At 36.6% G+C, this 17649-nt stretch overlaps 1 protein-coding gene across 2 annotated transcripts in view; it reads left to right on the plus strand.

The window, feature by feature from the left end:
* ADAM2 (ADAM metallopeptidase domain 2) overlaps positions 1-17440 on the plus strand; it is a 113928-nt gene extending 96488 nt beyond the window's left edge. For both annotated transcript variants that reach the window (XM_050801319.1, XM_050801320.1), the window contains exons 17-21: positions 5001-5078; positions 5290-5428; positions 8119-8278; positions 16274-16337; positions 17104-17440. In XM_050801319.1, the coding sequence (XP_050657276.1) occupies positions 5001-5078; positions 5290-5428; positions 8119-8278; positions 16274-16307 (411 nt within the window). In that variant the 3' untranslated portion in view covers positions 16308-16337; positions 17104-17440. The remainder of the gene's footprint in view (positions 1-5000; positions 5079-5289; positions 5429-8118; positions 8279-16273; positions 16338-17103) is intronic.
* The last annotated feature ends 209 nt before the right edge of the window (positions 17441-17649 follow it).

Genomic DNA, 17649 nt, shown 5'->3' on the forward strand with positions numbered 1-17649 from the left:
CCTCTCTGGCTTAATAAGTAACAGAATACAGTAAGCCCCTTAGTGAAGAAAGGAGGGAAAGGAAAACTATACTAACTTTACTAATATTCATTTAGAAAATTAGAAAGTAAGAGTGTATACAAATAAAAAAATTGTCATTCCAAATTCTCGCACAAAATGTAAGTCATTTAAAAAATTGTGCAACACATTTGCTTTCATTAAATTTAGTTTGAAAACTTCTTACTAAATTAATGCTCAAGACTATCTTACATTTTAAATTCTCCATTGTTTCTAAACAGGTTAAAATATGTTATGTGAGGTAGGAATTGCACAGGAAATGGGAACCACCAAGAGTGGCTTAAATAGTTGGTAGTTATTTTTTTCCCATAATACAAAGTAATTTTGGAGTTTGTCCATCCAGTGCAGTTACTGGGTGCCATTATGTCATCAATGATCCAGACTCAGTCCAGTTTTTAGCTATAGATCTTGTTTGTGACCCTCTTCATATTGCCTTCAAAATGGTTGATTGGAACTCCGGTTATATCCACAGTTAGTGAATGGGATGAAGAATGTATGACAGGCAATACCCTGCCACAGTGTTCATGACAAAAGTGATGTCTCATCAAGTAGCCATTTAGGAACACTAGGATGAGGATGGGATGAGTTGGAAAAATAATACATTTTAAATCAACCATGTATTTGAGAAACTAAAAAACCACACACAGGCCTAGGAAAGATGCATGCTCAGAAAGGATCTGGGATGACCATAAGCTTTATATTCAGGTCGACCCCAAAGTTCAGATAATACTAAAGAAATTAGTAAAGAACTTCTACAGAACAGAGCCATTCTACAAACTTGGGCAAGGTGGCAGGTTGTTTAATTGCCCCATTTTCATGCTATTTCTTGCCTAAATACCTTGTTTTTCTTTGTGTGTGTGTGTGTGTGTGTGTGTGTGTGTGTGTGTGTGTTTTACTGTTTTATAGGTCCTGTGAAATTCATGCTTTAAGGAGGTGGTGGATTTACTATTCCGGTGGATTTACTATTACTTGCACCCTCTAAAGCTATGGGCTGAGCTGTACCTTGGACCCTTTTAGCCATAGCTAGAGTAGCTGGGATGCAGGGTGCCAAGTCCTGAGGCGGTATAGAGCATGGGGACCCTGGGCCCTGCCGAGGAAACCATTTTTCCCTCCTAAGTCTCTGTGTCTGTGATGGGAAGGGCTACCATGAAAGTCTCTGATATGCCTTGGAGACATTTTCCCCACTGTCTTGATGACTAACATTTGATTCCTCATTACTTATGCAAATTTCTGCAGCAGACTCTAATTTTTCCCCAGAACAAGGGCTCTTTTTTTCTATTGCATCATCAGGCTGCAAAGTTTTCCAACTTTTATACTTTGCTTCTTCTTGAATGCTTTGCTGCTTAGAAATTTCTTCTGCCAGATAGCCTAAATCATCTCTCTCAAGTTCAAAGTTACACAGATTTCTGGGGCAGGGGCAAAATACTGCCACTCTCCTTGCTAAAACATAACAAGAGTCACCTTTTCTCCAGTTTCCAACAAGTTCCTCATTTCCATCTGAGACTACCTCAGCCTGAACTTCATTGTTCATATCACTAAGCGCATTTTGGTCAAAGTCATTCAACAAGTCTCTAGGAAGTTCCAAACTTTCCCACTTTTTCCCATCTTATTCTTAGCCCTCCAAATGATTTCAATCTCTGGCTGTTACCCAGTCCCAAAATTCCTTCCACATTTTGGGTATCTTTACAGTAGCACTCCATTCCTGGTACCAATTTTACTGTATTAGTCTGTTCTCATGCTGTTAATCAAGGCATGCCTGAAACTGGGTAATTTATAAAGAAAACAAGATTTAATGGGCTCACAGCTCCACATGACTGGGGAGGTCTCACAATCATGGCAGAAGGGAGGAACAAAGGCATATCTCACATAGAGGCAGGCAAGAGAGTGTGTGCAGGGGAACTGCCCTTTATAAAACCGTCAGATCTCATGAGACTTATTCACTATCAGGAGACCAGCATGGGAAAAACCTGCCACCATAATACCTCCCACCAGGTCCCTCCCATGACACTGTGGGTATTATTGTGGGAGCTACAATTATGTCTCCACCATAATCTCTTGCCCCAGGTGTCTGCAAATGTTACTCTCCCTGCAGCTTTCCCTAGCAGTCTATACTGCTTCTTTCCATCTGAGATTTGAGTTAGGCAAATCAAAAACCAGTCCTTAAGGCAGCTACCAGACAAGTTAGAAGATTGCCAATAAGATCTGTGCTTCATCCTTCAGTTTGAGGGAAGGGATTGAGAATTTAGCTGCTGCCTCATTCAGACAAAAATGCCATAAAATTTTCTACCATTTTGACTGTGACAATGTGTTCTTCAGTATTTTACTGGTTGCTACAGACCTTTGATTGTTGCCGGAGCTCCTATAATGTTATTTCAGCCTGATTTTGTTTTGTTTCCTATATCACCATTTTTCTGATGTACCTCCCCAGACTATTTATTGAAAGTTTGATATAACCTGCTTGGAATTCTGCCACTGTTGTAGGTTGCAAATGATCATTTAAATCCAAAATGCTTGGTCATTGGTGGCCACTGGAGGAGTGCTGCCTTCAGTTTTAGTTGCTTTTGTGGAATCACATTGTTTCACGTTTTCTGAACCTAAAAATGATTTTTATCTCTGGCACAATTATGCCTTTAAAAAAAAGAGTATGAGCCTGGCCAACATGGTGAAACTCCATCTCTACTGAAAATACAAAAATTAACTGGGCATGGTGGCACAAACCTGTAATCGCAGTTACTTGAGAGGCTGAGGCATGAGAATTGCTTGAACCCAGGAAGCATAGGCTGCAGTGAGCTGAGACCATGCCACTGCACTCCAGCCTAGGCAACAGACTGAGACCGACCCTAGCTCAAAAAAAAAAAAAAAAAAAAAAAAAGATAGTATGTACAGATTTTATTTCACTTAGTATTTTAGTCCCTCGATAACAAGAGGGTTTCTGTAGGAACCTATTCTGCCTAATGACAATAAAAGAGGCTGCATTATGAGTCTTATCTCAAAACAAAAATAAATCTGTTTTAGAGAGTTTGGTGAAGAATAAAAAAGAATTGTATTTTTTATCTAATATTACTATTGCTATATGGTTATAAATATTTTTAATTTTTTTTAGCTAGTTTCTTAATTTGGATGCTATTTTTCCCTAGCGAAACTTCCTGCATGATGCAACTGAAGTTAAGCACTCTGCCACAGGCATGTTAAAGCAAAAACAAACAAACAAACAAAAACCAAACAGACAAAAACAAGAAACCACAACAACACTTCATTGCAGAAAAAGGGTACCAGTAATACCAACAACCCTTCCTCAACTTTTGTTTCTCTAGACAGTTAATATATTCAATGGTTCTGAGAATTAGGTTTACTTTTTTCTGGACAATGGCTCTGCAAATTATATCTCTAACTTCTCTATTTAAGTTGTAGTTAGGTGTGAAGGAAGCATGCTAACAGAATAGATTTATAACTACAGCAGCACTAATCTGTATACAGTATCCAGAGCTAGTACTTTTTATACTAGTACCACAGCCATCCAAGATAACCTGGCCATCTATTCATCATTAGTCCATTTCCCTGTAAATCTTAAACAGAGGTATGCATTGCCATAACTCTCCAACACAAAAATGTATTTTTTCATACTCAATAATATTGGGCAAAAACTATGTGAACAGATTAACTCTCTGACTTTAAAAGTTAATGTGTTATGATCCTTTATTATAAGAGAAAAAAATCTCCCAAAATATTGCCAATATTCTTTAGCAAACTTTTAAAATAAAAAATATTTCTAATTACATGTTCTTGGGCTTACCATTAGTCGCTTTGGGTGTTTGTATGAGTTCATCAAACATTTTTTGTTCTTTTGAAACATAGTATTATTTGATATAGGTCGAAAGTGATCTCTGAAAACAATTACTAAACCTTTGTCTTTATGCTTAACTTTCCTTATCTCAGTTGATTTAACTACCAGCAAGAGAATTAAACAAGTCAGATTCCTTGGTGTCATTCATCCATCTCTTTTTACTACGTATATTACTCCAGCTCAGCTGGTTTAAACTTTCTATCTCAAATACATCTACTGGTTTCTATCCTCATTGCCACTCAGTTTCACTGTATGGTTATCATTTTTGTGGACCACAGCAATGACATTCTAACTTTGTATCTTCAGGCTATTGCCCTTTCCATTCTCTTTTCCAAAACCTACTTTTATCAGCTTTCCCTCTTCCAATATGTAAATACAGCAAATTGCTGTAGTTGGCCAACTTGCTCATGAAGAGTATAAGATTCTACACAATCATGACATTAAATATCTCCTGTCATATAATATCAAGTGTTTTGTTTGTTTCTCTCTCTTTGTTATGATATGAACAAGATGAGATTCGTGTTGTTCACTGATGCCTTCTTGGGGCCAGGTACATTTGTAGGACTCAAATATGTATTTAATGAATGACTGAATGGCCACACTGCCCTTTAGATTTCTCAAAGATTCAATATATTCTTCCAAGGCAGAATCATTTTAAATATTATTTCTTTTTTATAATACTCTGTCTTTTACTTCTATACCAATTAATTCTGATCTATCATCAGGGCTCAATGAGAAGGTTTTACTGTTCTCAAATATTTGACACATTTCCTGTATTTTACGCTTTCATAAATCAATGTTTTCATTACAGCACTTATTACATGCTTATTTGTGTTTTACTCATTTCATATTTGTACCTGCTATCCCAATCTAAGCAGGGAAGAAGCTGTTATTGTTTTGTTTACTCCTAGGTAATCAGTGTCTCATCTAGTGCTGGAAAGATAGTAGCTCAATACATTAACTATTCATTGTTAGTATTCTAATTCTTGTTGCTAAGAATTATTAGTCCATGGTAATATGGTATGGTATGGAATGCTTTTAATTAAATGGCAACTCTAGATGGCATGTCAATTAATTTATTTTTGCTCATCCTTTTTAGGTTTGCAAGAATCAAAGATGTGTGAGTTCTTCATACTTGGGTTACGATTGTACTACAGACAAATGCAATCATAGAGGCGTAAGTAGCGTACTATGAGGTGAAAATAGAAATCATTGAGTCTAATTTTAGGAAACTAAATGCATTGCTACACACACACACACACACACTCACCACACACAACATATAGGAAAATTGGCCTTATCTGACATACATATTATTTTATAATTCTACTTGAACACATATAAATCTAGTTGCTTATCTTATAAGGTGATATTTCTCCTTCTTTTAGGTATGCAATAACAAAAAGCACTGTCACTGTAGTGCTTCATATTTACCTCCAGATTGCTCAGTTCAATCAGATACATCGCCTGGTGGGAGTATTGACAGTGGCAATTTTCCACTTGTAGCTGTACCAGCCAGGCTCCCTGGTAAGTATTAATAATAAATCGAAAATATAATTAAAACATAATTTGAATTTATTAAATTTAATAACATAATATTTTGTCTACCAATTTATATCTAGACTATGTTTGGACATTAAACTGCATACCAATATGTATGTTTTACTTCCACTTCCAGAGAGTAATATATTACAACATATGTAGCATGTGTTATAAATATGATATATCAGTCAGAACCCAGGCATAAAGATAGAAATCACTTTAGTCTTTCAAACAGAAAGAATGCAATGTAAGGCATCTGGTAATTGCATAGATGAGATGATAATCAGAGAAAGGTGAGGCAACCCAGAAAATGACTACCACTTTTTAGGGTTGGAGGGACAATAAAAAGAGGTGGTATTACTAGAATCAGAATCTGGGCTATTTAGCATGATATATAACTCTGGTCAGGGATATATAGCAGGATTGGAACCACAGGGAGAGTTACTGTCCAACATGAACTGGAGGTATAGAGAATATACAGTCACTGTTGGTGATGCTGGTGAGGAAGGGGGAGTAATATCAGAGCTATTTTTACTCTTCGAATCCTCCAAATTTTACTCAGTGATTCCCAGTGATAAAAACTGACTGGAAGACAGCAGATCAAGGAACTCAGGCAGTGTGGCTCCCTGTGATATTGATCAAAGCAGAGGAAAAGCCTAGATGAATTTTAGAGAAAGCAAGAAGTTAACTGGCATATCCAATGATACTTAGGGCCAAGAGATTTCTTTGACATAAAAATCTAAATGTACACACAATTAGGGCCATTTTTCTAATTTTGAGTCATAGGTAGTTTCCACATTAATTCCAGTATCTGGAAATATTATATTTTATGTTATATAGTAATAGATTAGTAAGTTTAAAACTTTGTAATTAATGTAATTCAAGCTATTTCCATTTTACTAGCAACAATTAGCTTATCTTCTCATTGGCTGCAATTAATTGTTTCTATTCATGCACACACATGCCATTTCCCAATGAGCAGTGGAGACCACTCCTTTCCAGATTGATTTTAGTGGTATGATTGATCAACAAAATGTGAAGAACTAACATTCTAGGACTCTCGTGGTCTTCCTACAGACCCTATCTAGGTATTTTGGAATCCTTACTTCTCTCATTCCTGGAAATCTCATTCTCTCATTCACTTCTTGAAAATTATCAGCAATATCTGAAATTTGATTGCACTCAGAAACAAAAATACAACCATCTAATAAGCCCTCCTCAAATTCATAACCAACAAAATTGTGAGCAAAATAGAATGTTTTAAGTTACTAAGCATTGAGGTAATTTCTTACACGACAATAAATAATTTAAAAAATTTAGCTACTGCTATGTTGTGTAATAGAAATCTAAAATGTGGCTTTAACTTTGAAATTGGATAGTGCATGAAAGATAGAAAGGCAGGAAACTACTGAAGTCTTAGTACATGTTGAAGTTGGTGAGCAATTCAAGGACAGTTTAAAAACACGTTGCAGAAAGTGAAACCATTATTATGAAGTGGTAAATTGTTAGGCATCACTGCTGCCTTTGGTAATGTGGAAAATTGAACTCATGCCTACTATGAAATGACTGGAAAAAAACATTAATGAGACTTTCTAGGACATTGGTCCATGCAAGGATTTTATCGGTTTGAAAGTAAAACTAATTTTCATTCTCCGCAAGTTTCTTAAAGTAAGAAACAATGAAAGGCCAAATTTGAGATTAGAGCAATAAAATTTTATATCAAATCAAAATTAAGCAAGGCCTTTGACTGTAAACACCTCTGTTAAAATCTCAGGAAAACCTAAGTTGATATCTCTTAGAGATTCTTTCATCCATACAAAAGGCCTTCTAAGTATTTTATGTAAATGCATCATAAAAACTTTCAAACAATAAGGCTACTAAGAGTTTTAAACTGGTAATTTCATAACAGCCTCACAGGATCCAACAGAGAAAGGCATATGTCAAAGAGATTTGTGAGTGTGGCCTTTGTTTAATGGATTGTGGTTTTATTTGATACATGAGAAATTCAAAGGAATTATATTAGCTCAGATTGAAAGTGATCAAGGTAGCATATATGTTCATTGGTCCACAATAAACTACAGGCAAGAAACAGGCTGATAAAGGTAGTCAGATGTGAAAAGGACTATTTGGATTATAAACCAAAGGGCATAAACAAAAAGTCAGAAACCACACTTCTTCTTAATCTGTGGGATTATTTTTTAAATCACCATCAAAAAATAAATAAATAAATAACAACAACAAAAAATTGTAGGCATAGATGGTTTCACAGGTGAACCAAACCAAATTCTTGAAAGAAAGCAATATTATTTTCAGAAAACAGTAGTGGGGAAGTTCCTGTCAACTCATTGTATGAGGAAAACATAATCCTGATGCCAAATTCAAACAAGGAACTCAACAAAGAAGAAAATCACAAAACAATATTCTTCATGAATAGAGATATAAAAATCCTCAACAAAATATTAGCCCATGATATATAGCTATCCATTTTAAAAAGAGTTACAAGAGTCACTTTGGGCACTTATGTTTTCAAGCTATCTATTTCATATAAAATATGTTAATTTTAAAATTATTAAATTGTTCAAAGGTTCTATTCTGCTAGACTTAGTAAAATACAGAAATATCTTTACTATATTTCTGGTGCTTGCTTTCAAATCTTTGATTTCTTTCTTTCCTAGAAAGGCGCCACATGGAGAACGTTTACTATTCCAAACCAATGAGATGGCCACTTTTCTTATTCATTCCTTTCTTTATTATTTTCTGTGTACTGATTGCTATAATGGTGAAAGTTCATTTCCAAAGGAAAAAATGGAGAACTGAGGACTATTCAACCGATGAGTACATTGATTTCATATTTAAGATTTGTTATTTGTATAATTTATGAACATAGTCAATAAATAGCAATGTGGTAGATGTAATGAGTAAGAATTCAAATTCAGTTATTGTCTTTATATGAGAATTTAATAACTCATATATGAATAACTAATGGCCAGCGGTGGTGGCTCACACCTGTTATCCCACCACTTTCTGAGGCTAAGGCGAGTGGATCACTTAAAGCCAGGAGTTCAAGACCAGCCTAGGCAACACAGTGAAATCCCATCTCTACAAAAAAATACAAAAATTAGCCAGGCGTGGTGTCATGCATCTATAATCCCAGCTGCTCGGGAGGCTGAGGCAGGAGGATCACTTGAGCCTGGGAGGCAGAGGCTTCAGTGAGCCAAGATTGTGCCACTGGACTCCAGCCAAGGCAACAAAGAGAGACTGAGACTCAAAAAAGAAAAAATTATACACACACACACACACACACAAACACACATACACATACATATATACATATATAATAATTGCAATTTTGGGGGCGTGCCCAAGATGGCCGAATAGGAAGAGCTCCAGCCTCCAGCTCCCAGCGTGAGCAACACAGAAGACAGGTGATTTCTGCATTTTCAACTGAGGTACTGGGTTCATCACACTGGGGCATGTCGGACATGTGCAGCCTGACCAGCGAGAATTGAAGCAGGGTGAGGCATTGCCTCACCTGGGAAGCCCAAGTGGGAAGGGAATCCCTTTTCATAGCCAAGGGAAACTGAGACACACAACACCTGGAAAATCGGGTAACTCCCACTCTAATACTGCACTTTACCAAGGGTCTTAGCAAATGGCACACCAGGAGATTATATCCCACACCTGGCCTGGAGGGTCCCACACCCTTGGAGCCTCTCTCATTGCTAGCACAGAGGTCAGAGATCTAACTGCAAGGCGACAGCGAGGCTGGGGGAGTGGTGCCCGCCATTGCTGAGGCTTAAGTAGGTAAACAAAGCCCCTGGGAAGCTCGAACTGGGTGGAGCCCACCGCAGCTCAAGGAGGCCGGTCTGTCTCTGTAGACTCCTCCTCTGGGAACAGGGCATAACTAAACGAAAAGCAGCGGAAACCTCGGCAGAGGTCAATGCCCCTGTCTGATAGCTTTGAAGAGAGCAGTGGATCTCCCAGCACAGAGGCTGAGATCTGAGAACGGACAGACTGCCTGCTCAAGTGGGTCCCTGACCCCTGAGTAGCCTAACTGGGAGACATCCCCCACTAGGTGCAGACTGACACCCCACACCTCACATGGCGGGGTACACCCTGAGACGAAGCTTCCAGAGCAAGAATCAGACAGCAACACTCACTGTTCAGTAATATTCTATCTTCGGCAGCCTCTGCTGCTGATACCCAGGCAAACAGGGTCTGGAGTGGAACTCAAGCAAACTCCAACAGACCTACAGCTGAGGGTCCTGACTGTTAGAAGGAAAACTAACAAACAGAAAGGACACCCACACCAAAACCCCATCAGTATGTCACCATCATCAAATACTAAAGGCAGATAAAACCACAAAGATGGGGAAAAAGCAGTGCAGAAAAACTGGAAATTCAAAAAATCAGAGTGCATCTCCCCTCCAAAGGAATGCAGCTCATCGCCAGCAACAGAACAAAGCTGGACAGAGAATAACTTTGACAAGTTGAGGAAGAAGGCTTCAGTCGATCAAACTTCTGAGAGCTAAAGGAGGAACTCTGTAACCAGTGCAAAAAACTAAAAACCTTGAAAAAAGAATGGATGAATGGATAACTGGAATAATCAATGCATAGAAGATCTTAAAAGAACTGATAGAGATGAAAACCGTAACACGAGAAGTACGTGACAAATGCACAAGCTTCAGTAACCGACTAGATCAACTGGAAGAAAGAGTATCAGCAATTGAAGATCAAATGAATGAAATGAAGAGAGAAGAGAAGTGTGGAGAAAAAAGAGTAAAAAGAAATGAACAAAGCCTCCAAGAAGTATGGGATTATGTAAAAAGACCAAATCTACATCTGATTGGTGTGTCTGAAAGTGACGGGGAAAATGGAACCAAGTTGGAAAGTACTCTTCAGGATATCATCCAGGAGAACTTCCCCAACCTAGTAAAGCAGGCAAACATTCAAATTGAGGAAATACAGAGAACGCCACAAAGATACTCCTCAAGAAGAGCAACTCCAAGACACATAATTGTCAGATTCACCAAAGTTGAAATGAAGGAAAAAATATTAAGGGCAGCCAGAGAGAAAGGTCGGGTAACACACAAAGGGAAGCCCATCAGACTAACAGCAGATCTCTCGGCAGAAACTCTCCAAGCCAGAAGAGAGTGGGGGCCAATATTCAACATTCTTAAAGAAAAGAATTTTCAACCCAGAATTTCATATCCAGACAAACTAAGTTTCATAAGTGAAGGAGAAATAAAACCCTTTAGAGACAAGCAAATGCTGAGAGATGTTGTCACCACCAGGCCTGCCCTACAAGAGACCCTGTAGGAAGCACTAAACATGGAAAGGAACAACTGGTACCAGCCATTGAAAAAACATGTCAAAATGTAAAGTCCATTGATGCTAGGAAGAAACTGCATCAACTAGTGAGCAAAATATCCAGCTAATATCATAATGACAGGATCAAGTTCACACATAACAATATTAACCTTAAATGTAAATGGACTAAAAGGTCCAGTTAAAAGACACAGACTGGCAAACTGGATAAAGAGTCAAGACCCATCAGTTTGCTGTATTCAGGAGACCCACCTCACATGCAGAGACACACATAGACTCAAAATAAAGGGATGGAGGAAGATTATGCAGAGACACACATAGGCTCAAAATAAAGGGATGGAGGAAGATCTACCAAGCAAATGGAAAACAAAAAAAAAAGCAGGGGTTGCAATGCTAGTCTCTAATAAAACAGACTTTAAACCATCAAAGATCAAAAGAGATAAAGAAGGCCATTACATAATGGTAAAGGGATTAAATCATCAGGAAGAGCTAACTATCCTAAATATATATGCACCCAATGCAGGAGCACCCAGATTCATAAAGCAAGTCCTTAGAGACTTACAAAGAGACTTAGACTCCCATACAATAATAATGGGAGACTTCAACACGCCACTGTCAACATTAGACAGATCAACGAGACAGAAAGTTAACAAGGGTATCCAGGAATTGAACTCAACTCTGCACCAAGCAGAGCTAATAGACATCTACAGAACTCTCCACTCCAAATCAACAGAATATACATTCTTCTCAGCACCACATCACACTTATTCCAAAATTGACCACATCGTTGGAAGTAAAACAGTCCTCAGCAAATGTACAAGAATAGAAATTATAACAAACTGTCTCTCAGACCACAGTGCAATCAAACTAGAACTCAGGACTAAAAAACTCAATCAAAACTGCTCAACTACATGGAAACTGAACAACCTGCTCCTGAATGACTACTGGGTACATAACGAAATGAAGGCAGAAATAAAGATGTTCTTTGAAACCAATGAGAACAAAGATACAACATACCAGAATCTCTGGGACACATTTAAAGCAGTGTGTAGAGGGAAATTTATAGCACTAAATGCCCACAAGAGAAAGCAGGAAAGATCTAAAATTGACATCCTAACATCACAATTAAAAGAACTAGAGAAGCAAGAGCAAACACATTCAAAAGCTAGCAGAAGGCAAGAAATAACTAAGATCAGAGCAGAACTGAAGGAGATAGAGCCACAAAAAACGACCAAAAAATCAATGAATCCAGGAGCTGGTTTTTTGAAAGGATCAACAAAATTGATAGATCACTAGCAAGACTAATAAAGAAGAAAAGAGAGAAGAATCAAATAGATGCAATAAAAAATGATAAAGGGGATATCACCACTGACCCCACAGAAATACAAACTACCATCAGAGAATACTATAAACACCTCTACGCAAATGAACTACAAAACCTAGAAGAAATGGATAATTTCCTGGACACTTACACTCTCCCAAGACTAAACCAGGAAGAAGTTGAATCCCTGAACAGACCAATAGCAGGCTCTGAAATTGAGGCAATAATTAATAGCCTACCAACCAAACAAAGTCCAGGACCAGACAGATTCACAGCTGAATTCTACCAGAGATACAAGGAGGAGCTGGTACCATTCCTTCTGAAACTATTCCAATCAATAGAAAAAGAGGGAATTCTCCCTAACTCATTTTATGCAGCTAACATCATCCTGATACCAAAGCCTGATAGAGGTGTAACCAAAAAAGAGAATTTTAGACCAATATCCCTGATGAACATCGATGCAAAAACCCTCTATAAAATACCGGCAAACTGAATCCAGCAGCACATCAAAAAGCTTATCCACCATGATCAAGTGGGCTTCATCCGTGGGATGCAAGGCTGGTTCAACATATGCAAATCAATAAACGTAATCCAGCATATAAACAGAACCAAAGATAAAAACCACACGATTATCTCAATAGATGCCCTTCATGCTAAAAACTCTCAATAAATTTGTATTGGTAGAACGTATCTCAAAATAATAAGAGTTATTTATGACAAACCCACAGCCAATATCATACTGAATGGGCAAAAACTGGAAGCATTCCCTTTGAAACCTGGCAGAAGACAGGGATGCCCTCTCTCACCACTCCTATTCAACATAGTGTTAGAAGTTCTCGCTAGGGCAATCAGGAAAGAGAAAGAGATCAAGGGTATTCAGTTAGGAAAAGAAGAAGTCAAATTGTCCCTGTTTGCAGATGACATGATTGTATATTTAGAAAACCCCATTGTCTCAGCCCAAAACCTCCTTAAGCTGATAAGCAACTTCAGCAAAGTCTCAGGATACAAAATCAATGTGCAAAAATCACAAGTATTCTTATACACCAGTAACAGACAAACAGAGAGCCAAATCATGAATGAACTCCCATTCACAATAGCCTCAAAGAGAATAAAATACCTAGGAATGCAACTTACAAGGGATGTAAAGGACGTCTTCAAGGAGAACTACAAACCACTGCTCAGTGAAATAAAAGATGATGCAAACAAATGGAAGAACATGGCATGCTCATGGATAAGAAGAATCAATATCGTGAAAATGGCCATACTGCCCAAGGTAATTTATAGATTCAAAGCCATCCCCATTAAGCTACCAATGCCTTTCTTCACAGAATTGGAAAAAACTGCTTTAAAGTTCATATGGGACCAAAAAAGACCCCGCATTGCCAAGACAATCCTAAGTCAAAAGAACAAAGCTGGAGGCATCACGCTACCTGACTTCAAACTATATTACAAGGCTACAGTAACCAAAACAACATGATACTGGTACCAAAACAGATATAGACCAATGGAACAAAACAGAGCCCTCAGAAATAATACCACACATCTATAGCCATCTGATCTTTGACAAAGCTGACAAAAACAAGAGATGGGGAAAGGATTCCCTATTTAATAAATGGTGCTGGGAAAATTGACTAGCCATAAGTAGAAAGCTGAAACTTGATCCTTTCCTTCCTCTTTACATGAAAATTAATTTCAGATGGATTACAGACTTAAATGTTAGACCTAAAACCATAAAAACCCTAGAAGAAAACATAGGTAATACCATTCAGGACATAGGCATGGGCAAGGACTTCATGTCTAAAACTCCAAAAGCAATGGCAACAAAAGCCAAAATTCACAAATGGGATCTAATTAAACTAAAGAGCTTCTGCACAGCAAAAGAAACTATCATCAGAATGAAGAGGCAACCTACAGAATGGGAGAAAATGTTTGCAATCTACTCATCTGACAAAGGGCTAATATCTAGAACCTATAAACAACGCAATCAAGTTTACAAGAAAAAAACAAACAACCCCATCAAAAAGTGGGCAAAGGATATGAACAGACAGTTCTCAAAAGAAGACATTCATACAGCCAACAGACACATGAAAAAATGCTCATCATCACTGGCCATCAGAGAAATGCAAATCAAAACCACAATGAGATACCATCTCACACCAGTTAGAATGGCAATCATTAAAAAGTCAGGAAACAACAGGTGCTGGAGAGGATGTGGAGAAATAGGAACACTTTTACACTGTTGGTGGGACTATAAACTAGTTCAACCATTGTAGAAAACAGTGTGGTGATTCCTCAAGGATCCAGAACTAGAAATACCATTTGACCCAGCCATCCCACTACTGGGGATATACCCAAAGGATTATAAGTCATGCTGCTATAAAGACACATGCACACACAGGCCGTATGTTTATTTTGGCACTATTCACAATAGCAATGACTTGGAATCAACCCAAATGTCCATCAGTGACAGACTGGATTAAGAAAATGTGGCACATATACACCATGGAATACTATGCACCCATAAAACCGGATGAGTTTGTGTCCTGTAGGGACATGGATACAGCTGGAAACCATCATTCTCAGCAAACTATGCCAAGTACAGAAAACCAAATACTGCATATTCTCACTCATAGGTGGGACTTGAACAATCAGATCACTTGGACACAGGAAGGGGATCATCACACACCAGGTCCTATTGTGGGAAGGAGGGGAAGGATAGCATTAGGAGATGTACCTAATGTAAATGACGAGTTAATGGGTGCAGCACACCAACATGGCACATGTATACATATGTAACAAACCTGCATGTTGTGCACATGTACCCTAGAACTTAAAGTATAATAAAAAAAAAAGAAGGTTTGTCAACCAATTATACTTAGGAAGTTAAGCAAATATATTACATGTGATGAATAATGCAATATGAAAAGTTTAAAGGAGTTTAAGTTCATAAATGAGACCAAAATTGATTAGAACCTTTTAGAAGTGATTGCTAAATTTTCTAGATCTATAATTAAAATAATAAGTTATTTAAGCTGAAATTAAAAGTGAAAGGACAAACTAGGTTTTTCCTTTTATTTATAACTTTAATAAATTGAATATTAATTTTTTAAACTTAAAAAAATTGCAATTTTAATTGCATAAGAATCTGGACTTTTTAGGGGCAAGATTAGTTAAAGTTTAGCTGTCCCTTAAAGTTTATCTTTAAATTTATCTACTTTCTTTTATTATTTGATCTTGTTAAATATGTATTTTAACTTAATAATACTTAAATAACTTTGTAATATTTATATATCTTAGTGAATTTTTATCCTATTTTAATGAAACATAATAGGAAAACCCAGGAAAGTAATTTAGCTTTTTTTTGGTAGTAATGTAAATGGAAACACAAGCAGTTAGAAGTAGAAAAAGATTAAAAATTAATATGTAATAAAAGATAAAATCTAGATAATAGCCACATCTATTCTACAGAAAATATAAAACAAATAACTTTTTATTAAAAATAAAAATATCTGAATATATGCTACAAGAATACAAGTAAACATTAAAACTAGATTATTTATTTTCAAGGAAAATGCTATAAAATGATTTCTGCCTAGGAGTTATATAACTATGTCCTTCATTTTACTTGAAATGAATTGAATTTCGTTAAAATACTTAAAATAATATGGCAATGTAAATGAGGAGGGAATATATTTTAAAAGTTGATTTGAAATTGCTGAAATAATATACAGCACCTAAACTAGTCATAACAGTCAATACTTAAGTATGCTAAAGTGGTTTTCTTATATTGGATAACTATTGTGGAAAAACTGATATCAAATATCTTTAGGGAAGAAAACATAGCTAGTAAAATGAATAGAAATTAATAGGGTTGAAAACGAATGGCAAAAGAGTTTAAAGATACTTAACCAATAATATTATGAATATAAAAGTGATCTAAGTTTATTTTCAGGTAAACATATATCACTGTGCTTTTTTTCATATTCAGTGATGCAAAGATGTGCATTATTAGTCTTGATTACCAGGGCAGAGATGTTCTTAGTGATAGGGTATTTTCAAATAATAGGTGAACCCAGTTCTTAAATAAAAATTCAGAACTGTTTCAAGACTCATAGATAATACAGAGGTTTGTAAAATCATCCTGAAGAAAGTATAATATTATTTTTATTTTTAATATGCAGGCAACCTGAAAGTGAGAGTGAACCTAAAGGGTAGTCTGGACAACAGAGATGCCATGATATCACTGTAAGTTTCTTTCATTTTTTAAAATTTAATTTACTTGAAGTACTGGGATACGTGTGCAGACTGTGCAGGTTTGTTACATAGGTATACATGTGCCATGGTGGTTTGCTGCACCTTTCAACCCATCATCTAGGGTTTAAGCCCCATGTGCGTTAGGTATTAGTCCCAATGCTCTTCCTCCCCTTGCCCCCAACCCCTGACAGGTTCTGGTGTGTGATGTTCCCCTCCCTGTTTCCATGTGTTTTCTTTATTCAACTCCCACTTATAAGTGAGAACATGCAGTGTTTGGTTTTATGTTCCTGTGTGTGTTTGCTGAGAATGATGGCTTCCAGCTTCATCCATGTCCCTGCAAAGGACATGAGTGAGTTCCAAATATTTTAAGGATGGGGGGTTGGTGGGGGGGAGGAAGAGAGAGAGAGAGAATGCATAGATGAATACATATTAAGTAGTGACAGTTCTATAGCTATATATAATAAAAATAAATTGAAGAATATTTTTCAGAATTATATTTTTCAGAATTTATAATAGACATGATCAAGATATAAATGATACTGAAATTTTTCACTGAAAAATTTCTTACAGTGTTATTTTAAAATTCTTTTCTCTAGTTAATTTTACTTCTTTAGCATTTGTGTATTTAAAATGTTGGCTAAAAATAAATTGCATGATATAGGTCTACTTTGCAATAAGGTTACTTGCATGCTATTTGTTGAACTAGCTGTCATTGTAACTTACTTGTTGATAAAGGTGACTTTTTTCATTTATTCAGTCTTCTGGAGTAATTATCTGCGATGGATGGACACAAAAAAGTGGAAAATAAAAAAAGAATGTACATTACCTGCTTTCCTGGGACTCAAACCTGCATATTGTGATTTTTAATTTGACCAGAAAATATGATATATATATTTGTATAATTTCACAGATAATTTACTTATTAAAAATGCATGATAATGAGTTTTACATTACAAATTTCTGTTTTTTTAAGTTATCTCACACTATTTCTGTTGGTCAGTAGACACTAATTCTGTCAGTAGGGGCATGGTATAAGGAAATACCGTAATGTAATAGGGTGGTACCATCATTAAAAGCCACTGTTATATTTCAAATTGCAATGGTATGTTGTTATGTTATAGTGTCATGGTCTGTAATCAATCAAAGACAATGATCCTAAAATTTGGAAAAATTTTTCACCATATGCTGCTGAAAGAAGATACATTTTCAGGTATATAAACATTCAAAGTAAAGGATGAACAAATATACACCACAAGAACTTTCTACAAAATAAAGCAAATAGACTTTAAGTCTAACAGCATTA

The sequence above is a fragment of the Macaca thibetana genome, chromosome 8 (assembly GCF_024542745.1).
Source record: "Macaca thibetana thibetana isolate TM-01 chromosome 8, ASM2454274v1, whole genome shotgun sequence".
Lineage (NCBI taxonomy): Eukaryota > Metazoa > Chordata > Mammalia > Primates > Cercopithecidae > Macaca > Macaca thibetana.